The following is a 21,291-nucleotide window of genomic DNA, read 5'->3' as shown; positions in this document are numbered from 1 at the left end:
GTGATCAGCCGATATATTGATTTTTTTTTTTCTTCAGTAACTATTCAATAGAGATAAAATCTATATAATTCCAACATGAAATGCATTATTTACTATTAAAGTTGCCTCCAAAAGAAGAATTAAGTTAATCAAACTTCTATTTAGTAGATGGTGTTGTTCGACAGCAGAGAAAACTGTGTGAACTTGAGTTTGTTTTTCAGTCCAGAAAAGTGTCAGTGACCCTCATTATTGAACCACAACGGTGCAACTGGACTCTAAATACTGAGTTAGAGTGTTTTTCTTTGGGCCCTCTGCAGTCACCTCAGAGGTCACATTGAGGAGGTTTAACTCTTTGAAACTGGGAAAAAAAAGAAAAAGTTCCCAAAAACATGGGAAGAAGGCAGTGACCAGTTTCAGAAAGAAAATCACCTGGATATTTGCAAAAAGAAAAAAAAAAAAGCCTGAAAAAAAAATTAAAATAATTATTTTAAATTCTTTTAAATATATAATTATGATAAACATGAACATAGCTATATGGACAATATTTTCTATACCTACTAATTTCTTGCTATTTGTAGGACAATTCTTGCCAAGTTGCTCACTGTCTTTGCCCTATGAAAGAAATCAAACTAATTTGCTTAGGTTTCAAATTCTGAAATTGTGTAAAAGGCATCTGAATGCAGGTTTCAAAGAGTTAACGTGCTGAGACGAGGACACGTTTCAGATCGTAGAAAAGACTGTACTTTGGACTGAGGCTGATGAGCTGTTATTGTTAAAAATTGCTCACAAACTGTTATATTTTCTTCTGTAAATAAAGGTTTTTGTAATAAAATGTGGGCTAAAATGAAACATTTGAATGCATGCTGTCATGCGTGTGCTGACTGGCAGCTTGGTTTCTCTTGGACTCAGTCTGATGAAGCAGTGATGTGTTTTTTTTTCTGCTTCCAGCGAGTGTGAGTTTAAACTCTAGAAGGAAATGACATCAGTTTTCTCTTCTCCTCCTCAATTATCCGCAGCTCGCCTGTTTAGTATTTAAAAGCTCGGCTCATTTCACATTCATGAACACAACACACTGCTGGCACAACGAGCGCGCTCTGGAAACGCACACCGACGACGCCGGCTCCCGGTCTTAAAATATGGATGTGTAAATCAGATGAACTGGCGATGTGTGTGCACAATATGGCCGCCTCTCTGGCAGGATGGAGCGGGAAGAAGACTTGGGAGAATTACAAGAAACTGTACGACATTATGATGCAGCCACCTGTCGGGGTTCAGCCTCACGATGCCTTCAGGGACGCACCGTTTTTGTTGTTTCCTATCAATCAAACTCAAGTCAGATGTTCACGTTTCTTCATTCGTTTTGTGGAATGTGTCTGCTGATGCTCACGAAACACCGAGTCTGAGTTTTTAAAGGACCAGACCGCAGTTTTTACTGTTTTCCACTGAAACTGTGTACTACAGTGAATTGTGAGCTAGTTTATATATTTTAGATTTTGATCCTTACTGTGGGCCAGTTCTTATACGTGCACCTCACTGTTATCTCGTTTATATTCAGTTTTAAATCTGCTTTATAAATTGTACTTTGAATTTGCATTTCTACTTTGTTATGTTAGTCCTTATTGCACACTTTGTATCCGCACTTTTTCCAACTTTGTTTTATAACATTAATTTCCCTCGAGATAAATAAAATGACAACTTATCTTTTACAAATCATGCTGTGTTGTTTGTATTAATTTTTTATGTCCAGAGTACTTATCAGGCCATATTTAGATTTTTTTTTCAATTCTTTGAATGTCAAATGAGAACATTTGTTTTTATTGATATAAGGCATGATTCTAAATTGTTGTATCAAGAGTTTTTTATTAGAACAACACCAACGGTGAGACAATTTAAATTAAAATCAAAATTCGAACAAACATGAATTTGTCATGAAAGCATCTTCGATCAGGGCAGTTTTTAGGATTTGAGGACTTTGGGGGCTTTGCCCAAAGAGGACCAGGGGGATCCTTCTCCACGATTTATTTTATGGTTTTATTTAGATCCATGGCTATTCATCAAACATATGGGACTAAAGCTTCAGCCACCTGGAACACCGCCACTGTCTTTAATCTATACGTTGATTTTTACTTTAATCTTCTTATTTCTTATATGATTTTCTAACCACATTTTAAATGAATGAACAAAAATAATTTTTTTCTATTCTTTTCTATGAAAAACATGTTGTAAAACTTACATTTTTTTTGTTTAGCTCTTATTGCATGGTGATTCCTTTAAATAACAAATGGACATTTAGAATCTGCATTCTACTGATTCTATTAATTACAACAATAATGGATACATTATGATTTTCACTGAGATGATCATTGGAGTTTTAGATTTCAGGTTTCAGACATTTACTCTTTATTTTACCTTGAATATTACCACTGAGATTCAAAATCTCTATACATTTCTCTACTACATTTTGCAGGATGTCTGGAACTATATCCTAATAATAAAATCCCAGAAAACTTTAATTTACTGTTGCTTTATTCTCTACTCTCTATGTCTTTTTACCATCTGATTGTATGAGTCTCTTAGTTTGGATCCTGTGTGATTTGGATGAAAACATGTCGGACTGGTCCTTTAAACTCCTGCAGGCCCTGGCTGCATGTTTCTGAGGTGAACACACTCTAATGGACACTGAGATAACAACAGGCTCTATTCACAACACACCTCTGCATGAAAGCAAAGCTCGCAGCTCTTGTCACTCGTATCTGTAAATGGAATCACAGATTAGCATTGCAAAAGGAGGCGGCGGCCGGACCGTCCATTGTGAGCGTCTCGTCCCTCCTCTGCGTTGCGCCGCCGTCAGAGGAGGCGGCGCCTCCAACAAAGACCAGAGCGAAAAAGGAAGGAAGCGGTGATAAACTGGTGTTAAACAGAAAGCCCGAACACGCTCGCCTCTTTCACGGCCCGACGCAATGACATTTACTTATCGCACTAAACAGCCTTCCATCTGACCTTTCTGCTACTTTGAATGACATCTGGATATTCTGACGGAATAATCGGGACAGTAAAAGCACCGATTCAAGAGGGAGATAAGGAGTCTTTGGACGGTTTGACTCTGGACAGCAGACAATGAGTCTGAAGGACGAGCTGGAGGAGAGGAGGAGGATTGACACACCGGAGGGAAAATGTTTACTTCACTTTCAGCTGTTTACAGTGAAAAACAAACCTGATCCTGCTCAGTATAACCAGGCCTCCAGCCCCAAAACCTTAAACCTTCACTTTAAGCTCTTCTTCAAGCCCAGAGAGCTTCGGTCCAACATTATAAACTGTTTCAAACATGTTTGTTCACTGAACTTTCTTTCAAAGTCTAGCAAAGATCTCAAAGTTTCAGTTTCAGCTTGCATTTTGTGTAAATAAGTCTAAAATGATGCATGAGACATGCAGACTATATCCATCTGATGGCAACGTGCAGAAACAGATACAGAAAGTAGTTTTTTTTGGGGGGGGGGGGGTAAAAAAAAAAAAATGACTTTGGTGAGCGACCAATAAACACAGAAATTCAGCATTTAAAAAGGAGTTTGTTTTGCGTTGGTAAACCCTCCCTTTAACAGCAATTTGGGGTGGCAAAATGTACAATTTTGTTCCCTAAAAACCCCTAAAACGTCCCCTTAAAAAGGTAAAACTGTTTAGTGAGTAATCATAAGTTAGAGCTGCACAAAATGATCGAAGAGCGAAGGCAAATTCTCAAAAATAAGTCCAGAACAGACAGTCTGACTAAAGCATGAGGAGGTTAGTTACTTACACAGCTTAAACATGATGAAGGTTTTGTTGCAATGTACAAAACCTGCCCAAAAACTGCCCTTTTCATCACCCCTAACATCGTATTAGATATCCAGATCACATCCAATAAGCCTCCCAGTTTGATAAGAAACAGTAGAGGGATGTAGTAAAGTATGTTTTCTCCAGTCACGAGATGATATCACTCAAATCGTGTTATGTATTCTTGGGGCTTTGGTTTAACAGTATAAACTGTTATAAACATGTTTGTTCACACAACTTTCTTTCAAAGTCCAGTGGAGATCGTAGACTTTCTGTTTCAGGCTGCATTTTGGGTAAATGTGTCTAAAATGGTGCATAATACATGTAAAATACTTCCATCTGATGCCAGAAACAGATACAGATTGTATTTTTTCACTTAACTGCTACTTAAGGGGGAATTTAAGAGGAAAATATCAAGTATGGCATTTAATAAACCCATAAACATCAACTGAATAACAAAACCTTTAGAAAGGAGTATATGTTGTGTTGGTAAACGCTCCCTTTTAGAGCAGTTTTGGGTGGCAAAACTGAAATACTGGTACTACAAAAACCTCTAAAATAAATACAATTATTGGGGAACGAAGGCAAAATAAGCTTTAGTCACTCACAGTGTGTGACTGAAGCACGAGGATGTTAGTAACTTAAACACCTTTAACATTGTGATTTTCTTCTACCTGCCCAAAAACCACTCTTGTCATCACTCCTAACATCCTATCAGATATCCAAAAACTGTCATCAAATCCAATAAACCTCCCAGCTTGATGAGAAACGGTAGAAAGACGTAGTAAAGTGTGTTTTCTGCAATCACAGGACGATTAGACATCACTGCAGTCGTGTTTTGTGTTCTTTGTGTCTTACCGGTGTAGACGAAGCGTCCCGGCGCTCCTTTGCAGAACTGTTTGGATTTGTAGGACAGCGTGACCTCCACGACCCCGGGGATGTGACGAGGGGGAGTCTGGACCCGGATGGCGTGAGGGGTGATCAGCTGGAGGATGGAAAACACAGACACAGATGGAATTTGGGTCAATGCAGAAACAAGTGGAGAGCAGAAAGTGTTGATGCCGGCAGCTGTTTCTTTGTATTTCTCTTGAATGGAAAGAAAAAATAAAAGGAGTCACATGAATAAGTGACACAAAATCTTTCTGTTTACTGTATTTTAACACTCAAGTTATTTGATATAGATACACTGTAAACTCCTAGCAGGGCTCCAGACTACCGGTGCTCCACAGTTCAACTGTCTGCTAACATCTGCAGCAAAGACATCAACACGTCCATCCTGAGACAAGCCAGGTCCTTCAAAATAAAAGCACCATGGGTTCAGCTTCGATTTATTCAATTATAGTTATGCAACCCTTTGAAAGCTGAGCAAAGTGGCTTTATTTCTTAAAAAAATATGGGAAGATGACAAAAAAATTGCAGTTAGCAAAAATGAGCAAAAACATACTAAAAATATTCAAGAAATTTACCTAAAAATTTGTAAAAGAAAAAAAAAACTATAATAATGCCCAAAGGCTATAAATTTAGAACTAAAATTTACACCGAAGCTCTCACACTTCAAGTAACACCTCAACAACTCACACTTCAAACCTTTTCAGCGACTAAATTTCAGCCTACACTTCAACGGCTTTTCAGTGATTGTAGTTAAAGGGTGATTTCTGCCATTCATGCCGATTTCGATATGGAAGCTCTAATTAATCAGGACGTTAACCTGCAGCATGAGAGATTCTGTCTTTCTGTGACAAACTTTTTGAGGAAAACATTTCGACCGTCTTCCTCCAATCTGGGTCAGCGTGCAGTCTGCGTTCAGAGGGATTCTGGGCTTTGGAGTCCGTCTGCTCGCCGCCAGACGACGCTGATCAAAGTGAGGATCTCAGTCAGCGGTGTGTGATGTGAAACGAGCTGCGTGTGGAGATATATATCTTCCCTCCTTCCCCCGCCAGGTGTTCTGCTCTTCTGGACCGCCTTCAATATTTCATGGCGCGCCGTATGCGCAGCTCCTCCTGCACCTCAACACGCACTAAATCTACATATTTTTGGGGGCATGCAGACCTGGCGGAGCTGCACGGATACAGATGCAGGTGTTTGTCGATGAATGTGTGTGTAGATGAGGAAGATGGAGAACATGATGTACAGTATGTGCAGCTGCTTGAGCAAAGACTCTGTGCCAAATATTGTTTTTTCTGTGGAATTGCTGCGTCTGTTTAATTTCAACGTACAAATTAAATGCAAATACTGCAAAACAGGTTTGACTTGTGAAATCACAGTTAAAATTAATTCACTCTGAGCTTTTCCAGAGCTCCACATGCAGAATCAATCTAGCCACATTACGAATTCCAAAAAAGCATCTAATAACAAATAAAAACGTCTCACCTCACTCCAGACCAGCATAGTGCCGAAGACCACCTGCAGGCCGTCGAAGAAGTTGTCCCCGATGAGGATGACGGTGGCCCCGCCGGTCGTCCAGCCCTCGCTCGGGCTGATGGCTTTGATGCAGGGCGTGGCTGCTTCGGGTACACAGGCGACACAACAGCAACATGAGTGATACAGTTAGAAACACAGTCAAGAAATAAAATCACTTAAACTAAATCACCTGCAAAAACTCAAAACATGCACATCACATGAACAAACCAGCTTAAATGAAGTATTAACATTTACCCTTTGAAACTTGGATCTTAATGCTTCAGAGGTCTCTCACAAATATTTAAACTTCTTCAACAAATTGGTTTATCTTAATTTATTTTTTGTATTTATTTATTTATTTTTATTTTTATTTTTTTTTTAAATATTTTTGCTTTATTTTACAGGTAATTTTTTGGTAACTTCTTACCAATTTCTTGATAATTTTTGGGTCACATTATGTTGAGTTGCTCATTGCCTTTTTGAAATCAAGCTAGTATGCTCAGGCCTCAATATTTCATGAAAGTGTTTGGGGGAGCCTGAGATGATTTCCACTGCCAGTGACTGTTTCTCATAAAGAAATTGAACTTTAGAAAGCTGAAGTGTCGTGGAATAAAAAGCCTACTCTGACCTCTGACCTCTAACTGCTCGGTCGACCCGTCAAAACTCAACTTTAGAGTTTCAGGACAGGAAAACAAATCTTCAACAAAACCGCAGCTGATTATTGAATTCACGCAGAGCTTTCAGTCAGATTTCTGATTTACCAGCAGCCTCCTCGTGCACCACTAATACATGCAAAATGATTGGTTTTTCCAACGACCCAGAGATCAATAAGGGGCTCCACATAAACAGCGTCTCCGTGATGACTAGACTGTTGTTGAGTCGAGTCAGACAGGCGGACGGACTCAGAGCTGCGAGGAAACAAGACGAGGCTCCGCGCGTTTACAGCCTTTTCCCGGACCGCGAGTCGTTTTATTGGGGGGATGATTTGATATTCCAGTCAGAGCGCTGAGTTTCCTTTTGTTTACTATGTGATCTGATCTATAAACCTGCGTTCAGAGACTCTATTAAACATTACAGTTACAGTTTTACCACTATTAGTAGATTAATGTTCTGCTGCTACAAGATACTGGCAGCACAAACTCACGGAGGCTTTGTTTAGATATACAGTGAACACTCTATTATAGCCTTTTTATTTATTATTTTGCTGTGGCTCAAAAACTATGGAGGCCCTGATGCGTCCAAAAACATTTTCTGCTGAGCAACAGATTTTCTGAAACTAATTTTTTAGCTTCTGGAGTGCACCGGAAAAGTGCACCAGCGGCCAGATATTTTTCTCCTGAGCAGAATGAAATTCCTGCCTGCATAAGATTCCTTTTATTGAGCATTAAATAATTTATAAATTTATAATAAATACTTTTGTTTCCATACACACACACACACACATTTACCTCTTATTTAAAGTTTGAGTATTTTATTTTTTTATTCTTATTGCTATTATCATGTTAATTATTAGTCTCTTTATTTACTTATTTATTTATTTTTATTTTTTGGAAATAAATATAATGCCTGTATGAAGCACCTTGTGCTACTGTGACTGACATGAACTTGCTCATTCACGTTCTGATATTTAGCTGGAAGTTAAAAGACTAAACTGTTATTTAAAGCGAAGGATCCTTGTTGCCTCTCTGGTTCCAGCACCAACTTTTTAAAAGTCACTCCGAGTTTCCAGATGAAAGAAAAGAAAACCCTGAACCCTGCAGCAGCAGCAGCAGCAGCAGAGGGTCGAGGCTTCTCCCGCCCCGAGGACTCGATTGTCATCTCCTTATTAATTTCCCCCTTTTGTCACAGCAGTAAACAAACAGTCCGATGGGTCTGAGGGGGGGGCGGCGGCGTCGGCGTCGGTGAATGGAGCACAAAGGCGAGGAGCAGGCGGTGGAAAGTTTGATCGAGGACGCGTGGGGGGGTTGAGGGTTGGTGACAAAGCAGGGAGCAGATGTTGAGGCTTTTTATCGGCTCTGAAAACATCCCCAGTCTGGATGAGATGAAAGGCCGCAACGTTTCCTCTGTGGGCTGAGATATGGGGCCGTCTGGTAAACAACGGGCCCCTTTTGGCCCCTGCAGGACACCGTACAGTACACCAGGCACCCTCAGAGTGAAAATGCTCCTCAACATGAATGTTTAAGTGCTGATTTGTGTCTCCAGGTGTTTTCACAGGTAAGAAAGCTTAGTGAATGACATATCGGTGTCAAATAGCATTTGTTTTATCCCCTCGGATGTGCCAGACAGGTGGAGTTTGCCACACAGGACAGTGCAGTGAAAGTGAAAAGTTTGGGCGATCACAGCTGGGCAGGTTACTCCGCTTTTTTTCTTTGATCAACAACCTTATCCTGTCTGAAACGCCCCCGGTGTGATAAACACCACCCGCCTGGTGCTGCAAGTAGGTTAAACCAAACGAGACAATTACATCATCTGCTCCTGGAAGAACCTCAAAACTTTTAAACAAGTCGAGGGAAACTGCAGAAGTAGACGTTTGGGAGGTGAAAGAGAGATGTGTTTTTGAAGTCTGATCAGTGGAGAATTGTTTTAGGGTTTGTTTTACTCTGTTGGACGTCCCAGAGGGGTGGAGTTTACCTCACAGCACTAAGACATTAAGATTTAAGAAGACAAAAGTTAATGACAGTCAGTGACTTTTCTGTGACAAATTTTACCTGAAACTTTCCGATGTCGTGATATTGTAAGCTCCAACCATCTGGTGTGCCACGTGGGTTAAAACAAGCAAACACCATCTCTTGGAAGAAGCCTCAAACTTTGAGGTCTTTTGGGGGTGAAAAGAGGGAGGACACTACAGAGGTCTGATGTCTAACTGGTGCCAGTAGAGGCTTTTTTTTTACTCTTTTGCACATCCCAGAGAGGTGGGGTTTACCTCACAGGACTAAAATGATGAGTGTCAAGAGGACAGACTAAATAAGGGTTGGTTTGGCCAACTTTTCATTGACTAAAACTTTTAACTGATACTTTCTAGTGCCCTGATAATGTAAGACCCGCCCGTCTGGTGTGCCTAGTGGGTTAAAACAAGCAAGTAAAACTCGGTTTTAGTCTACATTTTTGTTTAAAAAAAAAAAAAAAAAAAAAGTTGTTGGATGTTCTGACATGGTAAGCTCCACCCATCTGGTGTACCAGTTAAAATAAAACAAACACACCTATACAGGTAAGGTCTCACACTTTAAAGAGAGTTGATGTGAAAATGTACGAAAGTTTGAATTTATACTGATCTGTCCATGCTTGATTTATTGAAGCACATGTAGTTTGTTTTACTCTCCTGTACGTGCCAGGCGGGTGGGGCTTCTCTTGGAGGACAAAATGCTGAGTTCAGGGAGGTTTAGAAGAAGCATTTTAAAGTAGCTTTATCCACTTTTCTGTGACCAACATTTTTTCTGATGCCGTCTGAAAAAACAAGGTGCTGGTATTGTTAAGCTCCACCCAGCTGGCACTCCAAGTGGGCCGAATCAAGCGCAAGACTTATGTCATCTCTCCTGGAAGCGCCGCGGCGAGGCTGGAGCGTTTTATTAGAGCGGGGACAGGGCAAAGAGGTATTAAAGTTTACAACTTCAGAGGAAATGTTACCGCGGAGCTCCGGCTCTCACACTCGAGTTTCATCGTGTGAAGTTTATACTCGAGTGATGCATTTTTTATTTGGTCGCTGCGGACGTTGGAAGAACGGAGCGTTTGTTCGGCGGTGCGGGACGTCCAACCGGGGAACAGGATGGCGACGTGCCAGCAGCTGGAGGGATTCATGCAGACCTGCAGTCGCTGTTTCGCTCTTTAAAGGACAATTTCATCAAATTCACTCACCGTTTTTTTTTTCACCGTCTGTGATTTTTGGCCTTTATGACATTTATTATTTGCCAGTTTACTTCATCTTAGTGAATATTCTAAATAAAACATCCCCGAAATATGACAAGTTCCCTTTTTAAACTCATCTAAAAGAGGTTTTCCTTTTTGTCACCGTGTTTTAAAGGGTCATTACACTATTTTTTTTTATATTAAACTCATTATGGTGACTCCTCAGCCTGTGGAAAAAGCTGCATAAAGGCTACAATAAATGTCTAAATATGTGTGTGTTCACAAGACAGGGAGGCTCCAATGATAGACACCTTCCAGTTGCATTATGGGAAATGTAGTATACAGTGTTTTTGGACTAAAAGTCAGGATAACTCGATCTCTGCGGCTCAGAATTGTGCCATCCTGTTTTTTAACCCTTTGAAACCTGGATCAACATCAGTTTGTTTTAACAGAGTTCATATGCCCTTAAAGCTTTTAAACCTTTGAAAAAAAATGGTTTGATTAGAAAATATGATAAAAAGGCAATGAGCAGCTTGGCAATAAATATGTCCTGCAATATTGCAAGAAATTTGTAAAAATGTGACAAAATAAATTATGTGAAAAAGAGAGGAAATTATCAGAAAATTATTTTAAAAAAATAGGGAAAATTATAAAGAGAAATGCACATATATATATTAAAATCATATTTAATTCAATATTAATTAAACCTGTTTTTCAGGTCATTTCCTTGTTTGTTGTTTTTATTGATCATTTTTGCTCATTTTCAGGATATTTTATTGTAACATTTATTAGTTTACTGCAATTTTTTTAGGGTAATTTCTTTTAAAGTTCATTCTTCAAATGTTTTTGGAAATAAAACAACGGGAATATTTGTTTAAGTTTCAATGGGTTAATGAATCTCTCACAAGTCTAACAATTTTATGCAAGTTTAAAAACTAAATCACTGGAATTTTTAAAGGTTTTTAACGTAAAAATAATTGAGAATTAGCCAATGTGTGTTGTATTGACCCACTTTGAACCAACTTTTTGGCCTCTGAATTGATTTTTTTTTTGGTTAAAATGCTCTGAACGGTTGAAAGAAAGGTAATGGTTTCACGTTTGTGGAAAAAGGCGTGTGAGAGTCTCTGAGCGACGTCTAACCTTCAGAGGGGTCCAGGCGTCGGGCGCGGCGGCCATGTTTGGAGTTGTTGTGGACGAACATGTTGTCTGACACGGCCAGCACGTGGCCGTCCACATTGACTGTAGTGGAAACCACCACCTGCACACACACACACACACACACACACACAGAAAGAGAGAGACACGTCAGCGTAACTCAGCATCAGACTGAAGAATAACTGTGCAGCAGGTGTGTCTCTTACCTGGAACCTCCTCATGTCTCGAGGGTTTCCTGCATTTTTCAAACAGTTCTGATTGCACTTGAGGAAGAACTTGAGGAAGAATCTGCAGATGAAAACAACGTGAGAGATTAGTGTCGAGGCACAAATACACTGACCCAGGGCCAGAGAGAAAGCTGCGGGTGAATGACGTCAGGCTCAGTTTGACTTTACAGGACGCTCATTTTACATCACGGACAGATTTTAGTCCGTAATTCAGAATCCAAAGATAGTAAATTGTGTTAAACTGCCTCAAGAAAATAAAAACATTATTTTTTAAAGTCTTGTTTGAAACATTCCTTCAATAATAGATATTATTCTGCAGCTACTAAAGACACAAAGTGCATTCATGTGTGCACATGAACATTTACTCCTGTTTCTCAACACGTCTTTGTGAGTTATAAACACGTTTAAACCTTAAATAGATAGCCCTCTCTAATTTGGTCGCAAATAAGAGTTAGTTAGTTAAAATCTGTGTAAGTGAGCAACATTTGAGAGAAATCTATTGTGTGCATAAAAAAGGCTAAACCTGTGAAAAATGGAAGCAAAAACTAAAGGGTTTTCATTTTTGTAAAATAAAAATAAAAAACTAAATGCAACAAGTGATTTTACTGTCAAATTTCAAACTGGCTGCAAATGAATTTTCAGTGTTACAGAGCAGATATTTTTGTCTATGTCCAAAATATAGTCAATAACGTGATAAATGCCCAGATAATTCAGGTGTTACGAGACATACGTTTGTGTTTATTGGCCGTAGAGTAAAAACGCTCCGCTCATTTTCTTTCTTTGTGGTGTTTTGAGTTTCTGGGTCACACTTGGTCTCCCAGCAGCAGATGAAATTATCATTCAGCGGCGGCGTCTTGATAAAGACAGTCGACACTTCCTGCAGACTTATGGCGTCTCATTAGGAACCGCCTTTTGATTTTTCCTCCTGCACGTCCGATCTCTCGCCCGCCGTACGCTGATTTACGGCGATTTTTACGGCAGCAGAGGAGTATTGATTGGGAATGGATATCAATGAGGACGGGCGGTAATAACCCGCAGCTTCCGAGGAGGACACTGAGGAGGGACGGGGGGGGTCAGAATGGATGGCCACCTTAATGCATTTCCCACTGCCTTGTAATCTGCGCACATCCATCTCTCGGACCATAAGCCCCCCCGCCCGTTCTGATGGAGCGCTTCCTTTTTAATTGCCACATTATCACAATAATAATCCGGGCAGTTAACAAGCGGCAAGGTCGCAGACAGACATGTCACATTAACCAGGGGATAACCTCGGCAGAATACCCACACCCATCTTCTCCTCCTCCTCCTCCCCCTACCGCTGTAGCAAGGCATGCTGGGAGTGCGCGGGGAGGGGAGGCGTAGATATTAATGGGGGCTCTGTGAGGTCGGCATCGATTTCCACCTTAATAAGACAGTAACAATATCTTTAAAAACACACAGCGAGAGCTCAGCCAGGTTTTCACACTCTGAGCAGTCTGACGGCATTTTTACTTTTTTCTACAAGAAACATGTTTCCCTTAAAATTTCCTTAACTTACACATTAATAATGATGTCATTAAGGTGTTTTTCTACTGGGTGGCTTTTAAAAGGATGAATTCTAACATACCAAAGTTATTTTTGTAGGTGTTTTTCATAGGTTTTCATTGCTTAAAAAAAATTACAAAATAACATAAAAGGTTACCTCTTAATTTGGACCTCAAATTAAGATGTTTAAAGGGATTATCAGGTGAGTTTAAGGTCTTTTATAAAACCCCTCAAAATTGTCCAAATAATATGAAAACAATCGCATAAATTTAAACCTTCAAAAGAACGTTAATTTGGCTTTAATTAATTTTAAGTTTTTAAATTTGAACTGTTGAGATAACACATTCAAATTCCTCTTTACATATTTTACTTTATTAATTAACAATTTGAAACCCGGATTGACCTCAGTTTTCTTGTGCTGCCTCCAGAAACCTTTGGCAAGATTTAAAACCTTTGAAACCAAAACCAAATTGATTTGATCTTTTTAAAAAAAGGCAGCCAGCAACTTGGCATGAAATGACCTGCACATGGCAAGGAATAATTAAAAATGTTAAGAAAAAAAAAACAACCTGAAGATTAGCTTTTAAAAAGAGAGAGATAGAGGAGGAAATATTGGATTTTTTTCAAAAAATAGTGAAAAATATCTATAAAATTATATTTATAGTAACTACAATCATATATCTAAAATTATGGTTACAGAAAATAAATACACATATATAGTGTATATTTCTAATTGTTATTATTTCTATTTATCAACCAATTTATTTTAGCATTTTTTTCCCCAGGTCATTTTCTGTTTGTTTCTTTGTTTTTTGTCGTTTGCTTGTTTTTAATTTGAACACTTTTTAGCAATTTTTTAAATTAAAATCTTGATGACATTTGGTTAATTTCTCATTAAGTTGCTATTTTACCTTTATGAAACGCTTTATACATGCTAAAAAAATAATTTGATATTAAATACATTAATTTATCTGTTAACTTCTTAAAAGCTCTCTTTAAATGTTATAATCCATTAATATAATCCCAAATTTAGGTTATTTTATGTGAAGTTACTTGTAAATTTAGTTTGTCATTTTTTTCAGTTTAATACCGGGTTAATTAAAGGTACATTTTAAATATCTCATATTGCATTTTTAAGCCCTTTAAAACCTCTTAATTGACTCAGAAAAATTCATTAAATGTATTTTTTAAGTCATTAATGAGAGTAAACTGCTATCTTTCAATTGTTGAGTGACAACAACAAAGTGGCTTTAGGTTTAGGTTTTACTTAAAGGGTCAGTTCATCTAACAAGCAAAAAAAAGAGAGAGTGAGCGTGGAGGAGGAGGAGGCAGAGATTTGTGTGCCTGGTGTGTGTGTGTGTGTGTGTGTGTGTGTGTGTGTGTGTGTGTGGGTATCGACTGAAAGCTGATCTGCTGCTCTGGAGGCTCTAATGCCCTTTATGGCAGTGAACAGAATAATATGGAGCTCCATTCAGATGATACTGAGTCCTTCAGAGAGCTGATATGGATCAATACGGATTGAATTAAAACGCAGCTGGAGACAAGACCAGAGGCTCACACACACACACACACACACACACACACACACACACACACACACACACACACACACACACACCCCACACACACACACACAACACACACACACACACACACACACACACACACCCCACACACACACACACACACAAGTATACACATTGCAGCACACACAATGCATACACAGGAATACATGATGACACACACTTATACACACTAATATAAACACACATGGAGACACACAAATGAGGAGCTGCTGAGACATACACATGTACACAAATATACACACATACAACACACACACATAGAGAAATACAAAATAATACACACATATACACAAACAGAGATGCTCACAGACACACACAGATGTGTACACACAGACAAACATACAAAAGTGAGTAAAGCAAGTATACATACACATACACACTATTATGCACACAGTGACAAGAATGCACACAAAACTGAAGCACATAAAGCAGACACTAACACACAACAACAATGCAGGGTGAGACAGTAATTATACACACACTAATACACACACACACACACACACACACACGCACGCACTATACACACACTGCAACATTCAAACAAACAGCAGTGGCACACACACACAAAGACAAAAGCCTTAATGAACACACTTGAATGAATACACATAATAAAACACACACACAGCAATAAACAAAGCTATACTGTGTGTGTGTATGTGTGTGTGTGTGTACTGTATATGTGTGTATCTTAGCATCTGTGTACAGTGTACTACATCTGTGTGTGTTTTCATAATGCATGTACAATATACAGTATCTGCGTGTTTCTCATAAAAAAGAAACAAACAAATGTAATCTCATTAACACAGAAACATCACAACTTCTCAGAATAGGATTTAAAAGACCCGCTACGGTTTGTCAGCGTTAACACAAACAATGTTTTTCATAATCACTGTATTTACAGGAACACACGCTGATCCAGTTATACATCACTGCACGTAAACATCATATCCCATTAAGTGCATTCACTCAGGCTCTGTACTTAAAGGTCTGCTATTAAAAGAGGAAGGCAGAGGACAGAGTCTCTGCAGATGAGGACACTATCATACACAATGAAGACTGAGAGAGATTCTATACTTTTTTTTTTTTTTTTTAAGTTTGCATTTTATATCATTTACCATCATTTAATGACTGGTTGCTGCATTTCACACACTTTTCATTCTTCATTTTTCAATAAATTTGACTGCGTTCATGCATATGGCATCAATTTTGGCAAGATTGTGTATTTTTGTTCATTCTTTGAATTTCCAGTTCAGCTCCTACAATGAATCTAAATTACAATGTGGAAACGAAATAGTTACATTCAGACTGTTAAATGTAAATAAAGTGCCATTCAAACCCATTCAAACTGACATTTTTGATCTAACAGCCATCAAAGCATAAAAACATGCATTGTATTATTTCTGGGTGTCATTCTGGACTTTTGCCTGGTAATTTGGCATTTTCGACCTGATGATTTCATTTTTACCATATTTAGCATATGGAGAAAATACATTATACGTTACTTTATATACGTTATTTCCACTAGGTGCAAGGGTTAAGTACATAGATTCAGATTATTAATACAAAACATAATCAACTGATAAATTATGATGCAATAATATAGATGAAACTATACTTTTAGCAGTAAATAATGTTTAAATGAGCTCCTCCTTTACCAGCTGCAACATTAAAGCAATAAACACACTACTTTCCAGTTGTTTGCTACGTTGTCCTAAAATTGAGAGACCAAAGATGTAGCAGACTGAAATTTTCTTGACTACAATGTAAACAGAGAGCTACCACCTATTTTCAAATCAGGTTTTCTCTAAGATCTGACCACCATCAGAGTCCACCACGAGCAATGTATGAAAACATGATAAATAAGGAAGCGTACAGCTGGAGCGCCGTCATTAGCTCAGCCCGCTCCTCCTCCTCCTTCTTCTTTAAAAAGGAGGTAAAGATAATGAGAGAGACGGAGTCTGCCGGTGTAAGCTGTCACCTCATTACACCACCCGACAATCAATTACAGGAGGACGGAGAGCGGAGCTTAATGCGGCTCTGAAATCACTGACTGCTGGAGAAAAGACCTGCACTCTGTACAGACTGTTAGGATTTAAATACTTTTCTTCAGACTGAGCTCACTGTGGATGAACTTCACCTCTGACCCTGTCCAACACCTTTAATATGAGCTGGGACATCGTCCACATACTTTTGGACTTTAGGAGGCTCACAATCAGAAAAAAGGAAGTCACATAGTTACTACAACTGCACAGCGATGTAGAGTTTTTGTATATAATCTAGAAACTATCATCTTTTACACTGCTGGTTCAAGGTTGGACAAAGTCTCGTCTTTAAGCGGGCAGCAGAGGTACAGCCAGTACAGAATGGAGGTCTGTGAAAAAGAGGCTGCTGGTAGGACATGTGTGACGTTTTGACAGCGTGTAACCTGAAGCAGGAGATTTAATAAGCAGCTGATTATTAAAAGAATTGGAACAGCAGCCGTAAATGAAGCACGTCGTCACATGAGAGGCCGACGCTGTTGTGTCAAACATCATGCCGCTTTTGTTTCTGCGGTGCCGGCATGCTGTCTGTAATCACACACTGAAGCAGCATGATGCTAGCAATGTTATAGAAAGGAATATATATATATATATATATATATATATTCCTTTCTGATTTAAAAAAAAAAAACATAATCTGGACATTACATTTCTAGCACAGAATCTGTTGCTCTGTAACGCATCACAACAGGTCTTTGTTACATAAACTAAACATTACAACCTTCATGAAAGAAGGATTTACTGACTTAGACAGATTTAGTTTTTGTGAGGTGAATTTAATAAAGTGGAAACTGAGTGCCCAACTGCACGTGACAGACAGGAGATGAAGACTGTAAATTTAAATGCAGTTTTAGAGTGTGTATTTTTTGTAGCTGGATCGTCTCAAAATAAAAGTTTCACATTCAGGTTGACTCCATTTAAGAACACTCAAACTCTCAACATCTGAGCTTCACCTGGCGGGTTTGACTCCAACAATGAGGTTCAGCTTTTAGTGAAAAGACGGGAAACACTTGGACCATCAGGCCTTTAATTCTGAATGGGAGCACGACCATGATGGCGGCTGGTGTAAATGTTCCAGTGTAGCAGATTTAAAGCTAATTTAGCTTCACATCAGGGGGGAGAGGAGGGAGGAGGTGCAGGGGGGACGCTGGTCTGACTTCAGCGTTTTTAAACCGGCCACTCCAGATGATGTCACCCCCTCTGACCACACCCAGTGCACTATGGGAAGCAATTACGTTGGGCTCAGATTACAAGGCCCTGATGAACACACACACACACACACACACACACCCACAGAGTTCAAATGAACACCCACACACACTGTGAGGACTGAGGGAGGATGCACACACACACACACACACACACACACACACACACACACACACACGCTCCCCGGAGTCTCTCACTTATTACGTTAGGCAAGAAAGAAAAAGGAAAAAAAAAAAATCAATATTTCAGCAGGAGTATTTTTAAAAGCTGCTGTGTTGCCGCTGCTCGCCCTCACAGTTTGATGCTCTCTACGAGAAGTCACCACACCGCTGCCAGTTTACCACCTGACCGCCTGGCGAGCCCGGGCCAGCACGCCGCCATCGACTCATCGTACGGGGGGAGGCGGGGGGGGATGACAAACTGAAACAAAGCGCAAAGCAAGCGTGGCGAGCCGAGGCCACCGCCGAGCTAACAACAATCCGTCCTGGTTAACCCGCTAACCGCCTCGCCGTCACATCTCATTTGTTTGCAGCTAACGAAACAAACCGTGGAGGAGAAACAAAAGCCAGAAGAGAAACAAGCTCGCAGGCAGTTTGTGCTGTGAAAAAAAAGGAAAAAAAAACATCAGAAGAAGAAGAAGAAGAAGAAGAAGGAGGGGAAGGCGTCGCCTCATTAGAAGGTCGAGTAAAGTCTAATATTGACTCTGCCGTGTTGTTGAAACGCCCTCTTCAAATAATTACTGAGGAATTCAGATGATGCTCCTCTGCTGCTAATTAGGATATGAAACAAGAGCAGCTTCATGCCCATTACCATTACATGATGATTCACTGGCCTCAGCACCACCGAGTGAGTGTGTGTGTGTTTGCTTTTGTCTGGCCTTATTACAGCACATGAGCGAGCTGTGTGTGTGTGTGTGTGTGTGTGTGTGTGTGTGTGTGTGTGTGCGTGTGTGTGTGTGTGTGTGGAGATGAGGGCCCTCCTTGGCTCTGCTACAGGCCATCAATAATTCACAAGCCAAGATGGCAATTACAGGACCATGTACAATCAAACTAAATATTTGATGAGGCACTAAAACAGTCCCTGGAACAGATCTGCCTCTGTCTCTCTCTGTCTCTTTCTCTGCCTCACACACACTAACACACACTAACACACACACGCACACATGCACACATAAACACAGCCTCTCTACTGTCTATTGTCACAACACATTAGGTCCCCGGTCCCTTATTCCCCAGACTTTGTCTTGACACGCAAAAGCAGTTTATTCTGCTAAAAGAGCCTCGCGCAATTCATTTGTTCCGTCTGAAATATTGAGTGCCAACATTATGCATTCTGGGAGGCTGTGGATCGCCATCCGCCTCCTTTTTTTTTTTTTTTTTTTTTTGCAAATAAAGCGACAGTGACGAGAGCAAACAAGCAAAGACGAAGGAGGAGGAGGGCGTTGCATTAAATATCTGAAACTAATCAATCTGAATTGATCGCAATAAAAAAAGGAGATGCCTCCTCCTCCTCTGTGACCGGAGGGAAATTATTCTGCATTAAAAATAATGTGACACAAAATCCATTGCAAAGAAAAAGAAAGAAAAAAAGTGGAGAACGTGATGACTCCATCGCAGGATCGATCGCTGACGACGAAGTCTAAAAACACATGAAGGAGTTTGTCTGCAGGGAGGAATATTTGAGCTGGTAATCGTTTGACATCATGGTTTTATTAAGTCCTCTTCTTTGTTGGTGAGTGTCTCAGACCTGCGCTGCACCCGTCAGTCTTTTGTTGTTTCTTTTGGTTTTGAATGATTAAGTGTTTTACCTCATTTGTATGTAACTCTGGACAAATTATTCTAAATGTAAAAGGTGCATTTTGAGGTTTTTTATTTTTTTCTTAATTTTAAATTTGCTTTATCGGCATGACCATACTTAAACACAGCATTAGTGATTCGTGATTATCTTCTGATGCAGAGTTCAGTGTTTACAAGATAGTTTTGCACAAACTGCCCAATGAAGAAAAATTTAAAATGCCCCAAAATAACTTTTGTTTACGTTCAAGTGATAGCGCCCTGTAGTGGTCAAGCAAACTGTGACTCTTGTCCATCACGAGCAAAGGACAAGTTCAAGGCATGGGTGAACAAAATCACTGTCCAGAAACACACGAGAAGAGAAAGAGAAGTGAGGAAATAAAACAAATGACTGACGCTCCCGTGTCTTGGCTGAGACACAGGAGCGTGAGACAATGCAACAGTCGACCATCGACACCACTAGTTCTTTGATGTCAGTTTGGTGTGTCAGGGCCTAAACGCGTGAGATCGCTGTTTGTTTCCTGTGTCGTATCCGCAGTCAGTGTTGGTTTATTCTAGGCACAAAAACTAGAGCGCCATGGCAACCGAATAGTTGCGCCTGCGACTTCATGCGCCAGCATAAAGAAAGTTTCCTTTTTCCGTTCATTAAGAGCTCTATTGAAATATATACACAATTTGGTCATGTAGAGCTCCACCGTCTTGGAATGAAGAGCATACTGTTGTCACAGACGGAGTAGCCAAACGTCAGGCACAGTGGAAGTGAAACTTAACTGTTCCCTGTTACATATTCTCCTGTAAAATTACTTCAACTTTATATTGCCGTTATATTTACTACAGTATTTCACAGTAGAATTAGGTTTACAGTGTAATATTGCCTCCAAAAGGATCAAGATTTACTGCATTTTACTATATTTTGACAAAATGGTACATAACTGTTGTTTTAGTCATCCGTTACAGTGATAATTCTTTCTTCTGTGTCAAAATGTTGACTTCTCACTCTGCAGCAGTCTCTCCTTTTAATCCAATGATCTGATCTGATCAGCTGTGACCAGCTCAACTGATCAATCATTCTCGCTGTGACTCAAACTGCTGTTGAGGAATAAGAATCACTCACTGAGAACAACTCATGATAAAAAATAAAAAATAAAATTTTAAAAATTGATCCCATAAAGACCTCTAAGGTCTGTAAAATTGAAATCTGCAGCAAAAATGCACAAATCAGAGCCTTTGTTGCTTCTAAATGTTGATTAATGACAGATTATTTTGTTTATGTTTGCTCATAACTCTTACAATTACATTAATTCTGCTCACTTTTCTGCAATTTGCAAACTTGTAGGCATACACGTGCTTAAAAGTTCTTAGTTTTCTGTTGTTTTTTTACATTTGTTTTTATATATCCTAATTCTATATTTATATTTCATTCGTGTACTGTGTGGTTTGTTCATGTACTGCAGCTGTGATGTGTGGATAAATAAAGTGTTTGTCCAGTAAAGAGTGATGGGACAGTGAGCGTTCAGAGCTACAAACAGTTAAAGTTGAATGTAACAGTGGCGTCGGAGCCGACAGGAACAGGAACAGGGATGTTTTAACATGAAAGTGTTGTAGAGCCTTCCTGTTTGTGTTCTGTTGTTTCCTGTTAGCTGGAGGTGAGACGGGAATCCGTGTGGAGAGATGTTGTGTAAAAAAGAGAAAGAAAAAAAAAGAACACATGCTGAGTTCCTGGAGC

General features: G+C 39.5%; 1 protein-coding gene across 1 annotated transcript in view; it reads right to left on the bottom strand.

The window, feature by feature from the left end:
* LOC121947826 (transcription factor COE3-like) overlaps positions 1-21,291 on the bottom strand; it is a 178,034-nt gene that overhangs the window by 53,032 nt on the left and 103,711 nt on the right. The window contains exons 7-10 of the mRNA XM_042492963.1: positions 11,391-11,472; positions 11,170-11,287; positions 6,157-6,290; positions 4,645-4,771 (exon numbers count right to left, since the gene is read on the bottom strand). Coding sequence (XP_042348897.1) covers positions 4,645-4,771; positions 6,157-6,290; positions 11,170-11,287; positions 11,391-11,472 — 461 coding nt within the window. The remainder of the gene's footprint in view (positions 1-4,644; positions 4,772-6,156; positions 6,291-11,169; positions 11,288-11,390; positions 11,473-21,291) is intronic.

The sequence above is a fragment of the Plectropomus leopardus genome, chromosome 9 (assembly GCF_008729295.1).
Source record: "Plectropomus leopardus isolate mb chromosome 9, YSFRI_Pleo_2.0, whole genome shotgun sequence".
NCBI lineage: Eukaryota > Metazoa > Chordata > Actinopteri > Perciformes > Serranidae > Plectropomus > Plectropomus leopardus.
This window is presented reverse-complemented; position numbering and strand designations above follow the sequence as displayed.